This window comes from Scyliorhinus canicula, chromosome 4 (assembly GCF_902713615.1).
Source record: "Scyliorhinus canicula chromosome 4, sScyCan1.1, whole genome shotgun sequence".
Classification (NCBI taxonomy): Eukaryota; Metazoa; Chordata; class Chondrichthyes; order Carcharhiniformes; family Scyliorhinidae; genus Scyliorhinus; species Scyliorhinus canicula.
Window position 1 is genome coordinate 71,641,859 of NC_052149.1, and position 17,797 is coordinate 71,659,655.

At 52.1% G+C, this 17,797-nt stretch overlaps 1 protein-coding gene across 1 annotated transcript in view; it reads left to right on the top strand.

Moving 5' to 3' along the window:
• The window catches only part of slc35d1a (solute carrier family 35 member D1a), a 101,074-nt gene that overhangs the window by 52,600 nt on the left and 30,677 nt on the right, over positions 1-17,797 (top strand). Inside the window, exon 8 of the mRNA XM_038794440.1 lies at positions 8,372-8,464. Coding sequence (XP_038650368.1) covers positions 8,372-8,464 — 93 coding nt within the window. The remainder of the gene's footprint in view (positions 1-8,371; positions 8,465-17,797) is intronic.

Below are 17,797 nucleotides of genomic sequence, written 5' to 3' on the forward strand. Positions count from 1 at the left end.
TCACTGTCTGTGTGGAGCCTGCACGTTATCCCCGTGTCTGCGTGGGTTTCCTCCGGGTGCTCCGGTTTCCTCCCACAGTCCAAAGATGTACAGTTTAGGTGGATTGGCCATGCTAAAATTACCCTTAAGTGTCCAAAAAAAGGTTAAGTGGGGTTACTGGGTTGCGGGGATAGGGTGGAGTGTGGACATGAGTCGTGTGCTCTTTCCAAGAGCCAGTGCAGACTCGATGGGTCGAATGGCCGCCTCCTCCTTACGATATGGAGAATTTTACTGGAAGTCAGTTTTTCTGTAGCTGGGCTCTCTGTTTCCTAGTGTATACCAATGCAGCACTGAAACAGACCAGCTCCTAAAAATCATTCTTGGTATTTTTGTCAGTAAGTACCTGATCTCTGCTCAATGCACAGCTTTAATGGCTCAACTGCAACCAAGAATTCCATGGATAGAAATTCTGGGCTAACCCCTTTTGCCATTGTTTCATGTCTATGTTCCTCTGCTCAGGTTTGAAAGATGTTTGTGCTGAGGAATAGAAGACTTTCTATTCCTTGCTATTGCTATTGGAGCGGATGGACTACACCCCAGGGTTCTGAAGGAGCTAGCTGAGGAGATTGTTGAGGCATTGGTGGTGATCTTTCAGGAATCGCTGGAGGCAGGGAGGGTCCCTGACGACTGGAAAGTAGCTAATGTAACACCGCTGTTTAAGAAGGGAGGGAGGCAGAAGATGGGAAATTATAGGCCGGTTAGCCTGACTTCATGCATTGACAAGATTCTAGAGTCCAATATTAAAAATGAGATTGCAGAGTACTAGGAAGTGCATGATAAAATAGGACTGAGTCAGCATGGCTTCGTCAAGGAGACGTCATGTATGACATCTGTTAAGAGTTCTTTGAGGAGCTAACAAGAAAGTTAGACAAAGGAGAATCAATGGATGTGATTTATTTAGATTTTCAGAAGGTCTTTGATAAGGTACCACATAGGAGAATGTTAAATAAGTTTAAGAGCCCATGGTGTTAAGTGTAAGATCCTGGCATGGATAGAGGATTGGCTGACTGGCAGAAGGCAGAGAGTGGGGATAAAGAGGTCTTTTTCAGGATGGCAGCTGGTGACTAGTGGTGTGCTTCAGGGGTCTGTGCTGGGACCGCAACTTTTCTCACTATACATTCAATTTTTTAAAAATAGTTTTATTCTCCTTTTTCACTTTCTCCCAAATTTATACCCACCAACAATAAACACTAAACAGGAACAAATATGGCCATCCCCATATCAATAACAACGATCCCACCAAACCCCAAACATTAGCTTGCATGTTCACATAAATAAATGACAAAAAGGAATCAGGAATCACCTATAGTCACCACAGTCCCCCCCCCCCCAATTAATGGTCGATGTTATCCAATTCTTGAAAGTGCATAATGAATAATGCCCATGAATTGTAGAACCCCTCCATCCTTCCCCTCGGTTCAAACTTAACCTTCTCAAGAGTCAAGAATTCCAACAGATCCCCCCGCCAAGCCAGGGCACAAGGTAGAGAGGTTGCCCTCCAACCCATCAGGATCCGCCTTCAACGATCAACGAGGCGAAGGCTACAACATCTGCCTCCGCACCCGTTTCCAACCCCGGCTGGTCCAACACCCCAATATGGTCTTACGAGGGCCACATGAATGTGATCAGCCCCCCGCAATGTTCACACACATCTTCTCCTTCAAAGAATCAGCTCATCCTTGCCCTCGTGAGGTGTGCTCTGTATACCACCTTCAGCTGCTTCAGCCCCAACCTCGCGCACTCTCCAGCGCACCTCGCACTCTAATCCCTCCTCCATATCCTCTCCCAACTCTTTCTCCCACTTTGCTTTGATCCCTTCCAGTGGTGCCTTCTCTTCCGAAATAGCTCCATAAACCGCAGACACTACCCCCTTCTCCAGTCCCCCTGTTGTCAGCACCTCCTCCAGCAATGTGGAGGCCAGCTCCACCGGGTAACTCTATCTCCTTTCTGGCAAAATTTCGAACTTGCATGTATCTAAACATTTCCCCCTGCTCCAGCCCATACTTTGCTTCCAGCTCCTTCAATCCTGCAAACCGACCCCTAAGAAACAAATCTTTGAGTGTCTTAATCCCCTTCTCCTCCCATTTCTGAAAATTTCCATCCCACTTCCCTGGATCAAATCTGTGGTTCCCCCGAATTGGCATTTCCCTTGACCCTGCCCCCAACCCGAAGTGTTGGCGAAACTGCTTCCAAATTCTCAATGAAGCTATTATTACCAGACTCCCTGAGTATTTCCCCGGGGCCATCGGGAGCGGTGCTGTTGCTAGTGCCTTCAATCCTGACCCCCTGCACAAACTCGTCTCCATTCTGACCCACTGGGAATCAACCCCTCTGACCCAGCTCCACAACTTCTCCACATTCACCGCCCAGTAATAATACATCAGGTTCGGAAGATCCAAACAAACCCCCTGCCTGCCTTCCCCTCTGTCGCAGCACCTTTCTAACTCTGGCCACCTTCCCTCCCCATATGAATAAAGTAATAATTCCTTCAATCTCTCTGAAAAATGCCGTTGGCAGGAAAATCGGCAGGCATTGGAAAATAAACAGAAATCGCGGCAATACGTTCATTTTTACCGTTTGTACCTTACCTGCCATTGACAGAGGGAGACCATCCCACCTTGCAGTGGCGTGCAGAGGCAGGGGCCGACGGTGCGCTGGCCCCGGACATCCATTGGATGGGGGCAGCAGCGTGCAGAGAAAGGAGCGCGCCTGCGCACCGCGGTCGGCCGGAGCGCGCCTGCGCACCGCGGTCGGCCGGAGCGCGCCTGCGCACACCCGGTCTGCCGGAGCGCGCCTGCGCACCCGGTCGGCCGGAGCGCGCCTGCGCACCGCGGTCGGCCGGAGCGCGCCTGCGCACCGCGGTCGGCCGGAGCGCGCCTGCGCACCGCGGTCGGCCGGAGCGCGCCTGCGCACCGCGGTCGGCCGGAGCGCGCCTGCGCACCGCGGTCGGCCGGAGCGCGCCTGCGCACCGCGGTCGGCCGGAGCGCGCCTGCGCACCGCGGTCGGCCGGAGCGCGCCTGCGCACCGCGGTCGGCCGGAGCGCGCCTGCGCACCTCGGTCAGCGCTGGCGAAGAGGCGGCTTTGCACTCGGCGGCTGGAGCGTGAACAAAAAGGGCGCGAATTCTCCCGAATCGATGGCAATCTATGCCACCATGGGTGAGTTTTATTTATTCTTTATCTTTATCTTTTGATCCATTTTTAAACTCTTCTCTGCACCCTCTCTATAGTTGTTAACTTACTAAACTGTCGTGCCCAGAATTTGACATTTGGGCCAGGGGCACCCATTTGGGACAGAACCAGTATTTTATAAAGATTCATCATGGCCTCTTAACTTTTGCCCTCTTACCCTTTATACTTAAAGCCCAGGGTCCTATAAATGGGAGATTCTCAGAGACAGGGGCAGCACGGTAGCATGGTGGTTAGCATAAATGCTTCACAGCTCCAGGGTCCCAGGTTCGGTTCCCGGCTGGGTCACTGTCTGTGCGGAGTCTGCACGTCCTCCCCGTGTGTGCGTGGGTTTCCTCCGGGTGCTCCGGTTTCCTCCCACAGTCCAAAGATGTGCGGGTTAGGTGGATTGGCCATGCTAAATTGCCCGTAGTATCCTAAAAAAAGTAAGGTTGGGGGAGGGGGGGGGGGGGGTTGTTGGGTTACGGGTATAGGGTGGATACGTGGGTTTGAGTAGGGTGATCATTGCTCGGCACAACATCGAGGGCTGAAGGGCCTGTTCTGTGCTGTACTGTTCTATGTTCTACTTGACTGCAAGCTGCTGGAGCTCGGATCTTGAACAGAGCTTTTATATCTGGATTTGGGGACCCTTTATGCACTGGCATAGTGCAAAAACAGGCCCCACATGACCAGGGTTTTGTGAAGAAGAAGGGATCTGGAAATGTGAAAATTATATTTGTGGAAATTGGGTGAAGTAATGCCGGTGTTTGATGAGACTTGGTGCTAAAGCTTTAGAGAAATGAAGATGGAATTTGATTTGAAGAAGTTCAACGTTTTGAAGGATATTGTGGCTGAAATGAATGCGATACGTGCTGAAATGGCTGACTGAGAAATGTGTGAGATATGTCTTTGTATCTGCTATGTGTAATTTATCGGTCATATTATTGCAATTTTCCTGTTAATTCATGTTTAATTTACGTTGATTTTGGTGTGATTGCTAATATAAAAGTGAAGTCTTGTATATTGGTCTTAGTTGGGTTGTTTGTAGTTTGTTTCCACAAGGGTCATAACAGTATTTCCATGACGTTGCTGCTCTTATCCTTCTCCATGGGGGTTGCAGAGGAGGGAAGCACAATTTTCGAGACATAACATCTCACCCATTGCTGCAAAGCAAAATGACTGAAGAAGAGAACAATATCCCTAGAATCCCAGCGCTAAGGGGAAATTGACTAACTCTTACAGCGCAATTTAACCTCAGGCAGCCGTCCTATACCTTAGAGATGACAAAGATAAAGAGGTCAGTGAATAGCTCTAGAACGGGTGCAACTACGTTTTTTATAGGTTTTTTTGGTGATATTTAATGAAATATTTACGTGGGGCTTTGGGGCATACAATCAAGATTTGCCCCAGGCATCACCAGACCTCTGCACGCCACTGCCACCTTGCCAAATCAGCTTTCACTCTTTCCCCCCCCCCCCCACTCCCGGGCAACTTGGACCCCCAGGTATCTAAAGTGAGTCCCTGCCCTCCGGAATGGCAGCCCCCCCCCCCCCCCACCCCGGCTGAGACACCTCTCACTCGTCTAGGTTTAGTTTGTATCCTGAGAAAGACCCAAACACCCGAAGCAGCTCCAATATTCCCCCTATTGACACACTCGGTTCCGACACGTATAACAGCAAGTCATCAGCACATAAGGACACCCTAAGTTCTGTGTCGTCGTGTCTCTCCCCCCCCCCCCCCCCCGGCACTATTCCTTTCCATACCCCCCAACCTCTTAATGCGATGGTCAACGGCTCAATCGTGAGAGTAACCAGCAGGGGGGGGACATGGGACATCCCTGCCTAGTCCCACAGTAGAGAGAAAAGTATCTCGAGCTGATGTTATTTGTGCGGCACTCCTTATATAGTAGCTTTACCCAGTCCACAAACCTTGGGCCAATCCCAAACCACTCCAGAACTGCCATCAAATACCCCCATTCTACCCGGTCAAGTGCTTTCTCAGCATCCAATGCCTCGACTATCTCTGTTTCCTTCCCCTCCACTGGTGCCATAACCACGTTCAATAGTCTTCTAACGTTTGAAAAGAGCTGCCTCCCTCTCACGAACCCCGTCTGATCTTCACCTGTCACCTTCAGGAGGCACTCCTCCAGTGTACCCACCAGTACCTTCGCCAATACTTTTGTGTCCACGTTTAAAAGTGATATGGGCCTATAGGTCCTTATCTTTTTTAAGAAACAGGGAAATCGATGCCTGCCCCAAGGTTTGTGGTAACATCCCCTTCCCTATCACCTCTTCAAACATCCCCACCATCAGGGGTGTCAGCTTATCCTTGAATTTGTTATAATATTTCACCGGAAACCCATCCGGCCCTGCCACCTTCCCAGACTGCATTCTCCCAATTGCATCTTTTATCTCTTGCTCCGTTATCGCTCCTTCTAATGTAGCCCTGTCCCCCTCTCGGGTACTGCAACCCATCTAGAAATTCCTGCATCTCCCGGTCTCCCCCAGATGGCTCCACCTGTACAACCTCTCATAGCATTCCTCAAAGACCTTGTTAATCAGATCCGGAGCCACCACCAACTTCCCTGCCCTGTCCCTCACCTGAACAATTTCCCTTACCGCTGCCTCCCTCCGAAGCTGACCTAACATACCCGTCTTATCTCCATGCTCATAAACTGCACCCCTTGCTCGCCTCAGTTGGCGCACCGCCTTCCTGGTAGATAGTCGGCCTGTAGTTCCTTCTTCTTTTCCAACTTTGCTGGGTCCCCATCTTCTGCATAACTCCTATCGACCTCCAACATCTCATCTATTACCCTCTGCCGCTCCCAACCTCTCCTCTTTGTCCACTCTGGTCTTAAACTCACCCCTCATCACCACCTTTAGAACCTCCCAGACAACTGCCTTCGACACCTCACCCTTACAGTCGAAACCTACATATTCCTCAATTACCTTTTCAATTTTGTCACAGAGCTGTTGGTCCCCCAAAAGTCCCACATCTAATTTCCACCCGACCTCTGCACTACCCCCTTCTCCAATGCCATATCCACCCAATGCGGAGCATGATCCGATACTGCAATTGCCGAGTATTCCAACCCCTTAACCCCAGCCAGCAAAGCCTTCCCCACCACAAAAAAGTCGATCGCGAGTATACCTTATGGACTGCTGAGAAAAAGAGTGCATAAACCTCAGGTGCAGAACCCTCCAAGGGTCCACCCCTCCCATTTCCACCATTAGCCCAGCCAACGCGCCCCCCCCCCCCCACTATCAGCTCATGGGTGTCCAAGTCAGGGATGGGCCCCAAACACCACCTTCCCGAATCCCACATCGTCCCATTTGGGACTGTATACACTTACCAGCGCCACTAACCTCTCCTCCAGCGCCCCTGTCACAATCACATATCTACCCCCCTGATCTGCAACCACATTCTCCATCTGGAAACGTACTCTTTTGCTGACCATTACTGCTACCCCTCGAGCCCTTCCGTAAAATCCAGAGTGAAACACCTGACTAACCCAGTCCTTTTTAAGTCTCACCTGGTCCTTCACTCTCAAGTAGGTCTCCTGTAGCATTGCTACAATATACATTAATGATCTGGAAGAAGGAACTGAAGGCATGTTGCTAGGTTTGCAGATGATACAAAGATATGTAGAGGGACAGGTAGTATTAAGGAAGCAGGGGGGGCTGCAGAAGGACTTGGACAGGTGAGAAGAGTGGGCAAAGAAGAGGCAGATGGAATACAACGTGGAAAATGTGAGGTTATGCACTTTGGAAGGAGGAATGGAGGCATAGACTATTTTCTAAATGGGAAATGCTCAGGAAATCAGAAGCACAAAGGGACTTGGGAGTTCTTGTTCAAGATTCTCAAGGTTAATCTGCAGGTTCAGCCGGCAGTTAGGAAAGCAAATGCAATGTTCGCATGTCGAGAGGGCTAGAATACAAGAGCAGGGATGTACTTCTGAAGCTGTATACGGCTCTGGTCAGATCCCATTTGGAGTATTGTGAGCAGGCATGGCTCCCGTATCTGAAGAAGGATGTGCTGGCCTTGGAAAGGGTCCAAAGGCAGTTCAAAGGAATGATCCCTGGAATGAAGAGCTTGTCGTATGAGGAACGGTTGAGAATTCAGGGTCTGTATTCATTGAAGTTTAGAAGGATGAGGGGAGAATCTTATTGAAACTTACAGGATACTGCGAGGCCTGGATAGAGTGAACATGGACAGGATGTTTCCACGAGTAGGAAAAACTAGAACCAGGGGCACAATCTCAGACTAAAGGGACGATCCTTTAAAACACTGCTGAGGAGGAATTTCTTCAGACCGAGGCCGGTTAGGCTGTGGAGGCCAAATCACTAAGTGTCTTTAAGACAGAGATAGATAGGTTCTTGATTAATAAGGGGATCATGGGTTATGGGGAGAAGGCAGGAGAACAGGAATCGGAAACATATCAGCCATGATTTAATGGCGTAGCAGACTCAATGGGCTGAATGACCTAATTCTGCTCCCATGTCTTCGGTAAGACAGTGGTTAGCATTGTTGCTTCACAGCACCAGGGTCCCAGGTTCGATTCCCGGCTTGGGCCACTGTCTGTGTGGAGACTGCATGTTCTCCCCGTGTCTGGGTGGGGTTCTTCCGGGTGCTCCGGTTTCCTCCCATAAGTCCTGAAAGACGCGCTTGTTAGGTGAATTGGTCATTCTGAATTCTCCCTCACTGTATCCGAACAGGCGACGGAGTGTGGCGACGAGAGGATTTTCACAGTAACTTCATTGCAGTGTTAATGTATGCCTACTTTTGACAATAATAAAGATTATTATTATGGTCTTGTGGTCTATCTCGAACGGCCAATGTCAAATGCAGTCAAAATCACACTCTTCTCTCCCAATGGGGTGTGCGTGTATCTTGTACTGCCCAAATGTGACGTTTTTCCATTTTCCATGTTAATCAAAGAAGTGAGGTAGAGAATGGTGTTGAATTAGTTTTTATGCTGTGCATCCTTAATTGAAGGGACTGAGATTGATGACCGTGTTTGAACTTGGTTCCGAATTGGTTGGTAAGAAACCCTCCTCCCATACAATTCAAACTTGGTCTCAGAAATTAAAGGCTATTATTATTCTACTGCACTACCCAGATCCCACTTTTTTTGTGATTTTACTGATTACTGTGGTTTCTTTTTTAGGAGCTGGGTAAATACGGGCTACTTTATTACAATGCCTTCTTCATGATTTTGCCTTCTATGGCCATTGCATATTTCACAGGTGATCTACAAAAGGTAAGCACTGGTTTTTTTTAATTGATAGAAGAATGTTTTAATTTTCATAGAGTTTAACAATTTTATTATATATTTAATACTTCATACTTTATTTTGTGCATATTTTATACTTGCTGTATATTTAAGGCCGTCATGGTGGCAGTGGTTAGCACTGCTGCCTCAGTGCCAGGGACCTCGGTTCGATTCTGACCTTGGGTAACTCTGTGTGGAGTTTGCATGTTCTCCCTGTGTCTGCGTGGGTCTTTCTCCGGGTGCACTGGTTTCCTCCCACAGTCAAAAGATGTGCAGGTTAGGTGGATTGGCCGCGCTAAATTGCCCCTATTATGTCCAAAGGGGCAAGGGATTGGGCTTCGGTAGGGTGCTCTCTTGGAGGGTCAGTGCAGTCGTGATGGGCCGAATGGTCTCCTGCACTGTAGGAATTCTATGGTAAACATATCAGTTCTCAAAAGTAGGTTCCACCACCTCTGTCTGCTGCCACAAATTGCAGTGACTGTAGGATATGCATCAATCTGTCTCCTGATGCAGTATTTTTATTCCAACCATCTCCCTCGGTGTCCTTCCCTGATTTTATCCTTGATGCATCCACTGCCATGTACTTGCCATTGCCGTTCACTTGATAGTTCAGAACCTTGCTTAAAGTTGTGTTGTCCTGGGTGCAGATTTTCTTGTGTTGTGGGCACCTAATGATCCTGCAGTAATTGTTTGCTACATCAAGAATTCCAAGCCACAATGTAGCGGTGAGTCTGTATTCAGAACTGAATGATGATTTTGTGTAGTACCTCTGTGTTTTAAATTTTGGGCTTTCTGCACAAAAGTACTAGTGTTAAGTACAGGAGATCTTTCTTGGAAGCAACCCCTTGTACCTTACAAGCTGAGGTGTGACCGATATGTATAATATCGAGCAATGTTGTATTGTCCTAGTTGATGACCGGGTGCTCCGGTTTCCTCCCACAGTCCAAAGATGTGCAGGTAAGGTGGATTGACCATTTGAATTCCCCTTGGTGTCCAAAGGTGTTCAGGTCAGTTTATGGGGTTTCCAGGAGTTGGGCTGGTTGGGTGGGGGAGTGGGCCCAGGTAGGGTGCACTTTCAGAGAGTCAGTGCAGACTCCATGGGCCGAATGGCCACCTTTTGCACTGTACGAATTCTATGATTCAAGGGTGCAAATCTATGATTCAGGGTGCAAAGCAGCAGCCAGCTTTCTGGCATTCTGTCTATCCGGCAGCCTCAGACACAATTGAGGTCCAACGTAACACCGGGCTGTGAACCTGCAAAGCCTTCAGCGAGGCAAAGAGGAGGTGCTGGTCAGTGGGGAGCAGTGGGACAAATCGTGACCTCCGGGACATGATGGGGGAGGGCAGGCAGCCAAACAATAAGAACAGAGGCCACCAGGCAGATAGCCACCAGGAGCAGACATGGTTCTCGATGCTTGAGGCCCGGCCACCCAAGTGAGAGCAAAGCAGAGCAACAGTTGGGATGTGTGAAGGAGGTCAGGCAGATGATGTGTCGTGCAGTGCCTGTGTGGGGCTGTGCCTATGTGTGTGTGTGTGTGTGGGTCTGTGTGTGTGTGGGTCTGTGTGTGTGTGGGTCTGTGTGGGGGTGGGTGGGTCTGTGTGGGGGTGGGTGGGTCTGTGTGTGGGTGGGTGGGTCTGTGTGTGGGTGGGTGGGTCTGTGTGTGGGTGGGTGGGTCTGTGTGTGGGTGGGTGGGTCTGTGTGTGGGTGGGTGGGTCTGTGTGTGGGTGGGGTCTGTGTGTGTGTGTGGGGGGGGTCTGTGTGTGTGTGTGGGGGGGTCTGTGTGTGTGTGTGGGGGGGGTCTGTGTGTGTGTGTGTGGGGGGGGTCTGTGTGTGTGTGGGGGGGTCTGTGTGTGTGTGTGTGGGGGTCTGTGTGTGTGTGTGGGGGGTCTGGTGTGTGTGTGGGGGGGTCTGTGTGTGTGTGTGGGGGGGTCTGTGTGTGTGTGTGGGGGGGTCTGTGGTGGTGTGTGGGGGGTCTGTGTGTGTGTGTGGGGGGGTCTGTGTGTGTGTGTGGGGGGGTCTGTGTGTGTGTGTGTGGGGGGGGTCTGTGTGTGTGTGTGGGGGGGGTCTGTGTGTGTGTGGGGGGGGGGGTCTGTGTGTGTGTGGGGGGGTCTGTGTGTGTGTGTGTGTGGGGGGTCTGTGTGTGTGTGTGGGGGGGTCTGTGTGTGTGTGTGGGGGGGGGTCTGTGTGTGTGTGTGGGGGGGGGGTCTGTGTGTGTGTGTGGGGGGGTCTGTGTGTGTGTGTGGGGGGGGGGGTCTGTGTGTGTGTGTGTGGGGGGGGGGGGTCTGTGTGTGTGTGTGTGTGGGGGGGTCTGTGTGTGTGTGTGTGTGGGGGGGGTCTATGTGTGGGGGGGGTATATGTGTGGGGGATGTGTGTGTGTGGGGGGGTCTGTGTGTGTGGGGGGTCTGTGTGTGTGGGGGGGGTCTGTGTGTGTGGGGGGGGGTCTGTGTGTGTGGGGGGGGTCTGTGTGTGGGGGGGGGTCTGTGTGTGTGGTGGGGGGGTCTGTGTGTTTGTGTGGTGGGGGGGTCTGTGTTTTGTGTGGGGGGGGTCTGTGTGTGTGTGGGGGGGTCTGTGTGTGTGGGGGGGGTCTGTGTGTGTGTGGGGGGGGGGGTCTGTGTGTGTGTGTGTGTGGGGGGGTGTGTGTGTGTGTGGGGGGGTCTGTGTGTGTGGGGGGGGTCTATGTGTGGGGGGGGGTCTATGTGTGGGGGATGTGTGTGTGTGGGGGGGGTCTGTGTGTGTGGGGGGGGTCTGTGTGTGTGGGGGGGGGTCTGTGTGTGTGGGGGGGGTCTGTGTGTGTGGGGGGGTCTGTGTGTGGGGGGGGGGTCTGTGTGTTTGTGTGGGGGGGTCTGTGTGTTTGTGTGGGGGGGGGCCTGTGTGTGGGGGGGGGTCTGTGTGTGGTGGGGGGGGGTATGTGTGTGTGGGGGGGGTCTGTGTGTGTGGGGGGGGTCTGTGTGTGTGGGGGGGGTCTGTGTGTGTGGGGGGGGGGTCTGTGTGTTTGTGTGGGGGGGTCTGTGTGTTTGTGTGGGGGGGTCTGTGTGTTTGTGTGGGGGGGTATGTGTGTTTGTGTGGGGGGGGGGTATGTGTGTGGGGGGGTATGTTGTGTGGGGGGGGGTATGTGTGTGTGTGGGGGGGTCTGTGTGTGTGTGGGGGGGGGTCTGTGTGTGTGTGTGGGGGGTCTGTGTGTGTGTGGGGGGGGGTCTGTGTGTGTGTGGGGGGGGTCTGTGTGTGTGTGGGGGGGGGTCTGTGTGTGTGTGGGGGGGGGGTCTGTGTGGTGTGTGGGGGGGTCTGGTGTGTGTGTGGGGGGGGGGGTCTGTGTGTGTGTGTGTGGGGGGGGTCTGTGTGGTGTGCGTGGGGGGGGTCTGTGTGTGCGTGGGGGGGGTCTGTGTGTGTGCGTGGGGGGGTCTGTGTGTGTGCGGGGGTCTGTGTGTGTGCATGGGGGGGTCTGTGTGTGTGCGTGGGGGGGTCTGTGTGTGTGTGGGGGGGGGTCTGTGTGTGTGTAGGGCCGCGCCTGTGTGTCTGGGGGCTCTGTGGGTCTGCGGGTCTCTGTGTGTCTCTCTCTGTGGGGCTGTGGGGGTCTGTGTGCGTGGGGTGGTTCTGTGTGCGTGGGGTGGTTCTGTGTGCGTGGGGTGGTTCTGTGTGCGTGGGGTGGTTCTGTGTGCGTGGGGTGGGTCTGTGTGCGTGGGGGGGTCTGTGTGCGTGGGGGGGGGGTCTGTGTGCGTGGGGTGGGTCTGTGTGCGTGGGGGGTCTGTGTGCGTGGGGGGGGGTCTGTGTGCGTGGGGGGGGGTCTGTGTGCGTGGGGGGGGGTCTGTGTGCGTGGGGGGGGGTCTGTGTGCGTGGGGGGGGGTCTGTGTGCGTTGGGGGGGTCTGTGTGCGTTGGGGGGGGTCTGTGTGCGTTGGGGGGGTCTGTGTGCGTTGGGGGGGTCTGTGTGCGTTGGGGGGGTGTGTGTGCGTGGGGGGGGGGTCTGTGTGGTGGGGGGTTGTGTGGGGGGGTCTGGTGGTGGGGGGGGGTGTGTGCGTGGGGGGGGGGTGTGTGCGGGGGGGGGGTGGTGTGTGAGGGGGGGGGGGGTGTGGTGGGGGGGGGCGGGGTGCCTGTGTGTGTATGTGTGTGTGTGTGTGTGTGTGTGGCTGCTTGTGTGAGTGTGTCAGGCAGGGGGTGGGTGGGGGTGGGGGGGGGGGTGTGTGTGTGTGTGTGGGGCTGTGTGTGTGTGTGTGTGGGGCTGTGCGTGTGTGTGTGTGGGGCTGTGAGTGTGTGTGTGTGTGTGTGGGGCTGTGAGTGTGTGTGTGTGTGTGGGGCTGTGAGTGTGCGTGTGTGTGTGTGGGCTGTGCGTGTGTGTGTGGGGGTGGTGTGTGTGGTGTGTGTGGGGTGTGAGTGTGTGTGTGTGGGGCTGTGCGTGTGTGTGTGTGTGGGGATGTGGTGTGTGTGTGTGGGGCTGTGCGTGTGTGTGTGGGGCTGTGCGTGTGGGTGTGGGGGCTGTGGTTGGTGTGTGGGCTGTGCGTGTGTGTGTGGGGCGTGAGTGGTGGTGTGTGGGGCTGACGCTGTGTGTGTGGGGCTGTGAGTGTGTGTGTGTGGGCTGTGTGTGTGTGTGGGGCTGACGCTGTGTGTGTGGGGCTGTGGTGTGTGGTGGGGGCTGTGCGGTGTGTGTGTGGGGTGTGCGTGTGTGTGTGGGGGCTGTGCGTGTGTGTGTGTGGGGCTGTGCGTGTGTGTGTGTGGGCTGTGAGTGGTGTGTGTGGGGAGTGTGTGTGTGTGTGTGGGGCTGTGAGTGTGTGTGTGTGTGGGGCTGTGGTGTGTGTGTGTGGGGGCTGTGCGTGTGTGTGTGTGGGGCTGTGTGTGTGTGTGGGGCTGTGTGTGTGTGTGGGGCTGTGCGTGGGTGTGTGTGGGGCTGTGCGTGTGTGTGTGTGGGGCTGTGCGTGTGTGTGGGGCTGTGCGTGTGTGTGTGTGGGGCTGTGCGTGTGTGTGTGTGGGGCTGTGCGTGTGTGTGTGTGGGGCTGTGCGTGTGTGTGTGTGGGGCTGTGCGTGTGTGTGTGTGGGGCTGTGCGTGTGTGTGTGTGGGCTGTGCTTGTGTGTGTGTGGGGCTGTGCGTGTGTGTGTGTGGGGCTGTGCGTGTGGTGTGTGTGGGGCTGTGAGTTCGGTGGCTGTGTTGTGGGGCTGTGCGTGTGTGTGTGTGGGGCTGTGCGTGTGTGTGGGGGCTGTGCGTGTGTGTGTGGGGGGCTGTGCGTGTGTGTGTGGGGGGCTGTGCGTGTGTGTGTGGGGGGCTGTGCGTGTGTGTGGGGGGCTGTGCGTGTGTGTGTGGGGGGCTGTGCGGTGTGTGTGGGGGCTGTGCGTGTGTGTGTGGGGGGCTGTGCGTGTGTGTGGGGGGCTGTGCGTGTGTGTGGGGGGGCTGTGCGTGTGTGTGGGGGGCTGTGCGTGTGTGTGGGGGCTGTGCGGTGCCGGTGGGGTGCGGGCAGGGCTGTGTGGGTCTCTGTGTGTGTGTGTGTGGCTGCTCGTGTGTGTGTCAGGCAGGGCCCGTGCCGGTGGGGGTGCGGGCGGGGCTGTGTCTGTGTGTGGGTCTGTGTCTGTGTGTGGGTCTGTGTCTGTGTGTGGGTCTGTGTCTGTGTGTGGGTCTGTGTCTGTGTGTGGGTCTGTGTCTGTGTGTGTGTGTGTGTGTGGGTCTGTGTGTGTGTGTGTGGGTCTGTGTGTGTGCGCGCGTGGGTCTGTGGCTGCGCGTGTGTGTGTCGGGCGGGGCCCTTACCGGCGGGGGTGCGGGCGGGGCTGTGCCGGTGGGTTTTTTTACAATTATCTCTGAGCATGGAGCTATTGCTCAATGCCATCAGAACAGATGACTGAGACATCTGCAGCTGCTTTTGAACAAAATCCAGGGAGGTACATGTTATTTTCTACTACAGAGAAACCAAACCTTCAGTGATCACTTTGAAGGTAAACTCAGTTGAACTTTAGTTTTTAGAAGAAGTATTAATACTAACTGCTCTAAATAGATGCTATCCATACAGGGATGGAAAATAGTGACTCAGTAGAAACTGTAGTCAGGATCAGCAGTAAAAAATAGAAGCAGGTGCCTCAAGCCTGATGCACCATTTTGTAAGCTCATGGGTGATCTACTTCAACAATTCCTCATACGGAAATATCTGAGCTGTACTAAAGTTGGCATCAACATTTTGAAATCTGAAAATACAATTCAGCTTTGGATACTGTAAAATGTGGATCGACTGTATTATTGCACAGCATTCCCTGACTTATTTAGGATGCCCTTTTACAAAAAGGAATGTTTTGCAACTGCTGCTGGTAACTATAGTTAGTTAATGATGAGTTTATAGCCGTGGCCTTCAATTTCTTCTATGTAGGACTCCTAGTTTTGAGAGGGTATACTTCAAAGACCCCTTTCTATCTGTGAGATAATAGTTTGTCTGATGGCCAGATCCGTTCCATTATAAACACTGACATACAATTAACGTGTCTATGAGTGGAAAAAGGTACATCTCGACAACAAAACCAGCCAGTCCAGATTGCAGTTGATAACTTCCTTTTATAATCCGGTGAATGGAAAGAAACAGAATATTTTAACCAGGAGAGTGTATTTAAGTTCCAGCTATTGGCTAGACTAATGAAAAAGGCTGCTGGAATAATTACAGCACAGGAAAACAGCCAATGACTGCCTCCAATGTCTTTGTAACACTCCAGAAGATAATTAATCTTGTTCATTTGTGTGAATTGTAACAAAACTAGGGTATTTGTGAATGTTGTGTTGATGTATTTATACCCAGAGTTTGTCTAATACAAAAGACATGAAAATGGTTAGTTTTTGTAACCTAGAAACCTGAACAGTATGGGGCTTCTAGAATTTAGAAAAAACTTTTTCCCCAAGGGTGCTACCATAAAGAAATCTCTTGAATGAACCCTCACTAAAAAGGCAGAATGTTATCAGCTGCAAGAAGCTTATTAAAAGGAAGGCAAGAAATGTATAGAGGGATTTTCATGACTATTTCCCTATCTTTGCAATAACATCTTCTGGGTATAAAAGCAGAGGATGAGAAAGCCTGAAATTAACTTAGTGTGTTGATTTGATTTGATTTTCGGTGAAATACTTTTGTAGGGATTTAAAGTAATTATTTAGTAATTTAATTCCATCCCTCCTGCCACAAAAAGCAGCTTGTTGGAATATGGATGGAGCAATGTTTAGTATGTGAACACTAGATCACTTGTGAAAGGTCTCCTGCTTGTGGCTGCTCTGACAGTACAAACTTGTTGAAGTAAATGCTCAGACTTGATGTCTGCTCAGCAGGGACGGTGGGGGGGGGGGGGGGGGGGGGGGGGGGTTAGGAAAAGAGACCAGGGAAGCCTTGAGTAGAACAGAACTTCTGTTTAATATATTGAGGTGGTTTCATCGACCCTGCTCTTGGCAGGTATTGTGGAAAATTCGAGGGAGAGAGAAAACATTTGCAAATTTGTACTTTTCAGAAACATTTTTTTGTGTGGTATTATTATTATTTGGCAGTTGCATGCTCCTCCTGTAGGATGTGGGTGGTGAGGGATATCACTGGTGTCCCCGCTGACTATACCTGCGGGAAGTGCACCCAACTCCAGCTCCTCAGAGACCGTGTTAAGGTACTGGAGCTGGAGCTGGATGAACTTCGGATCATCCGGGAGGCAGAGGGGGTCATAGAGAAGAGTTACAGGGAGGTAGCCACACCAAAGGTACTGGACAAGAGTAGCTGGGTTACAGTCAGGGGAAAGAAAACTAACAGGCAGACAGTGCAGGGATCCCTCGTGGCCATTCCCCTTCAAAACAAGTATACCGTTTTGGATGCTGTTGGGGGGATGACCTACCGGGGGAAGGCCCCAGCGGCCAGGTCTCTGGCACTGAGTCTGGCTCTGGGGCTCAGAAGGGAAGGGGGGAGCATAGAAAAGCAATAGTAATAGGAGATTCAATGGTTAGGGGGAATAGATAGGAGATTCTGTGGTCGCGAGCGAGACTCCCGAAAGGTATGTTGCCTCCCGGGTGCCAGGGCCAGGGATGTCTCTGATCGTGTCTTCAGGATCCTGAAGGGGGAGGGTGAGCAGCCAGAAGTCGTGGTGCACATTGGTACCAACGATGTAGGTAGGAAAAAGGGTGTGGAGGTAATAAACAAGTTTAGGGAGTTAGGCTGGAAGTTAAGGGCCAGGACAGACAGAGTTGTCATCTCTGGTTTGTTGCCGGTGCCACGTGATAGCGAGGCTAGGAATAGGGAGAGAGTGCAGTTGAAACACGTGGCTGCAGGAATGGTGTAGGAGGGAGGGCTTCAGGTATTTGGATAATTGGAGCGCATTCTGGGGAAGGTGGGACCTGTACAAGCAGGACGGGTTGCATCTGAACCAGAGGGGCACCAATATCCTGGGGGGGAGGTTTTCTAGTACTCTTCGGGAGGGTTTAAACTAATTTGGCAGGGGAATGGGAACCGGATCTGTAGTCCAGCAACTAAGGTAGACGATAGTCAGGACGCCAAAGCACGTAGTGATGCAGTGGGGAAGGTAACAATGACAAAGGAGAGTACTTGCAGGCAAGGAGATGGGTTGAAGTGTGTATACTTTAATGCAAGAAGCATCAGGAATAAGGTGGGTGAACTTAATGCATGGATCGGTACTTGGGACTACGATGTGGTGGCCATCACGGAAACCTGGATAGAAGAGGGGCAGAAATGGTTGTTGGAGGTCCCTGGTTATAGATGTTTCAACAAGATTAGGGAGGATGGTAAAAGAGGTGGGGGGGTGGCATTGTTAATTAGAGATAGTATAACAGCTGCAGAAAGGCAGTTCGAGGGGATCTGCCTACTGAGGTAATATGGGTTGAAGTTAGAAATAGGAAAGGAGCAGTCACCTTGTTGGGAGTGTTCTATAGGCCCCCAATAGCAGCAGAGATGTGGAGGAACAGATTGCGAAACAGATTCTGGAAAGGTGCAGAAGTCACAGGGTAGTAGTCATGGGCGACTTCAACTTCCCAAACATTGAGTGGAAACTCTTTAGATCAAATAGTTTGGATGGGGTAGTGTTTGTGCAGTGTGTCCAGGAAGCTTTTCTAACACAGTATGTAGATTGTCCGACCAGAGGGGAGGCCATATTGGATTTAGTACTTGGTAATGAACCAGGGCAGGTGATAGATTTGTTAGTGGGGGAGCATTTTGGAGGTAGTGACCACAATTCTCTGACTTTCACTTTAGTAATGGAGAGGGATAGGTGCGAGCAACAGGGCAAGGTTTATAATTGGGGGAAGGGTAAATACAATGCTGTCAGACAAGAATTGAAGTGCAGAAGTTGGGAACATAGGCTGTCAGGGAAGGACACAAGTGAAATG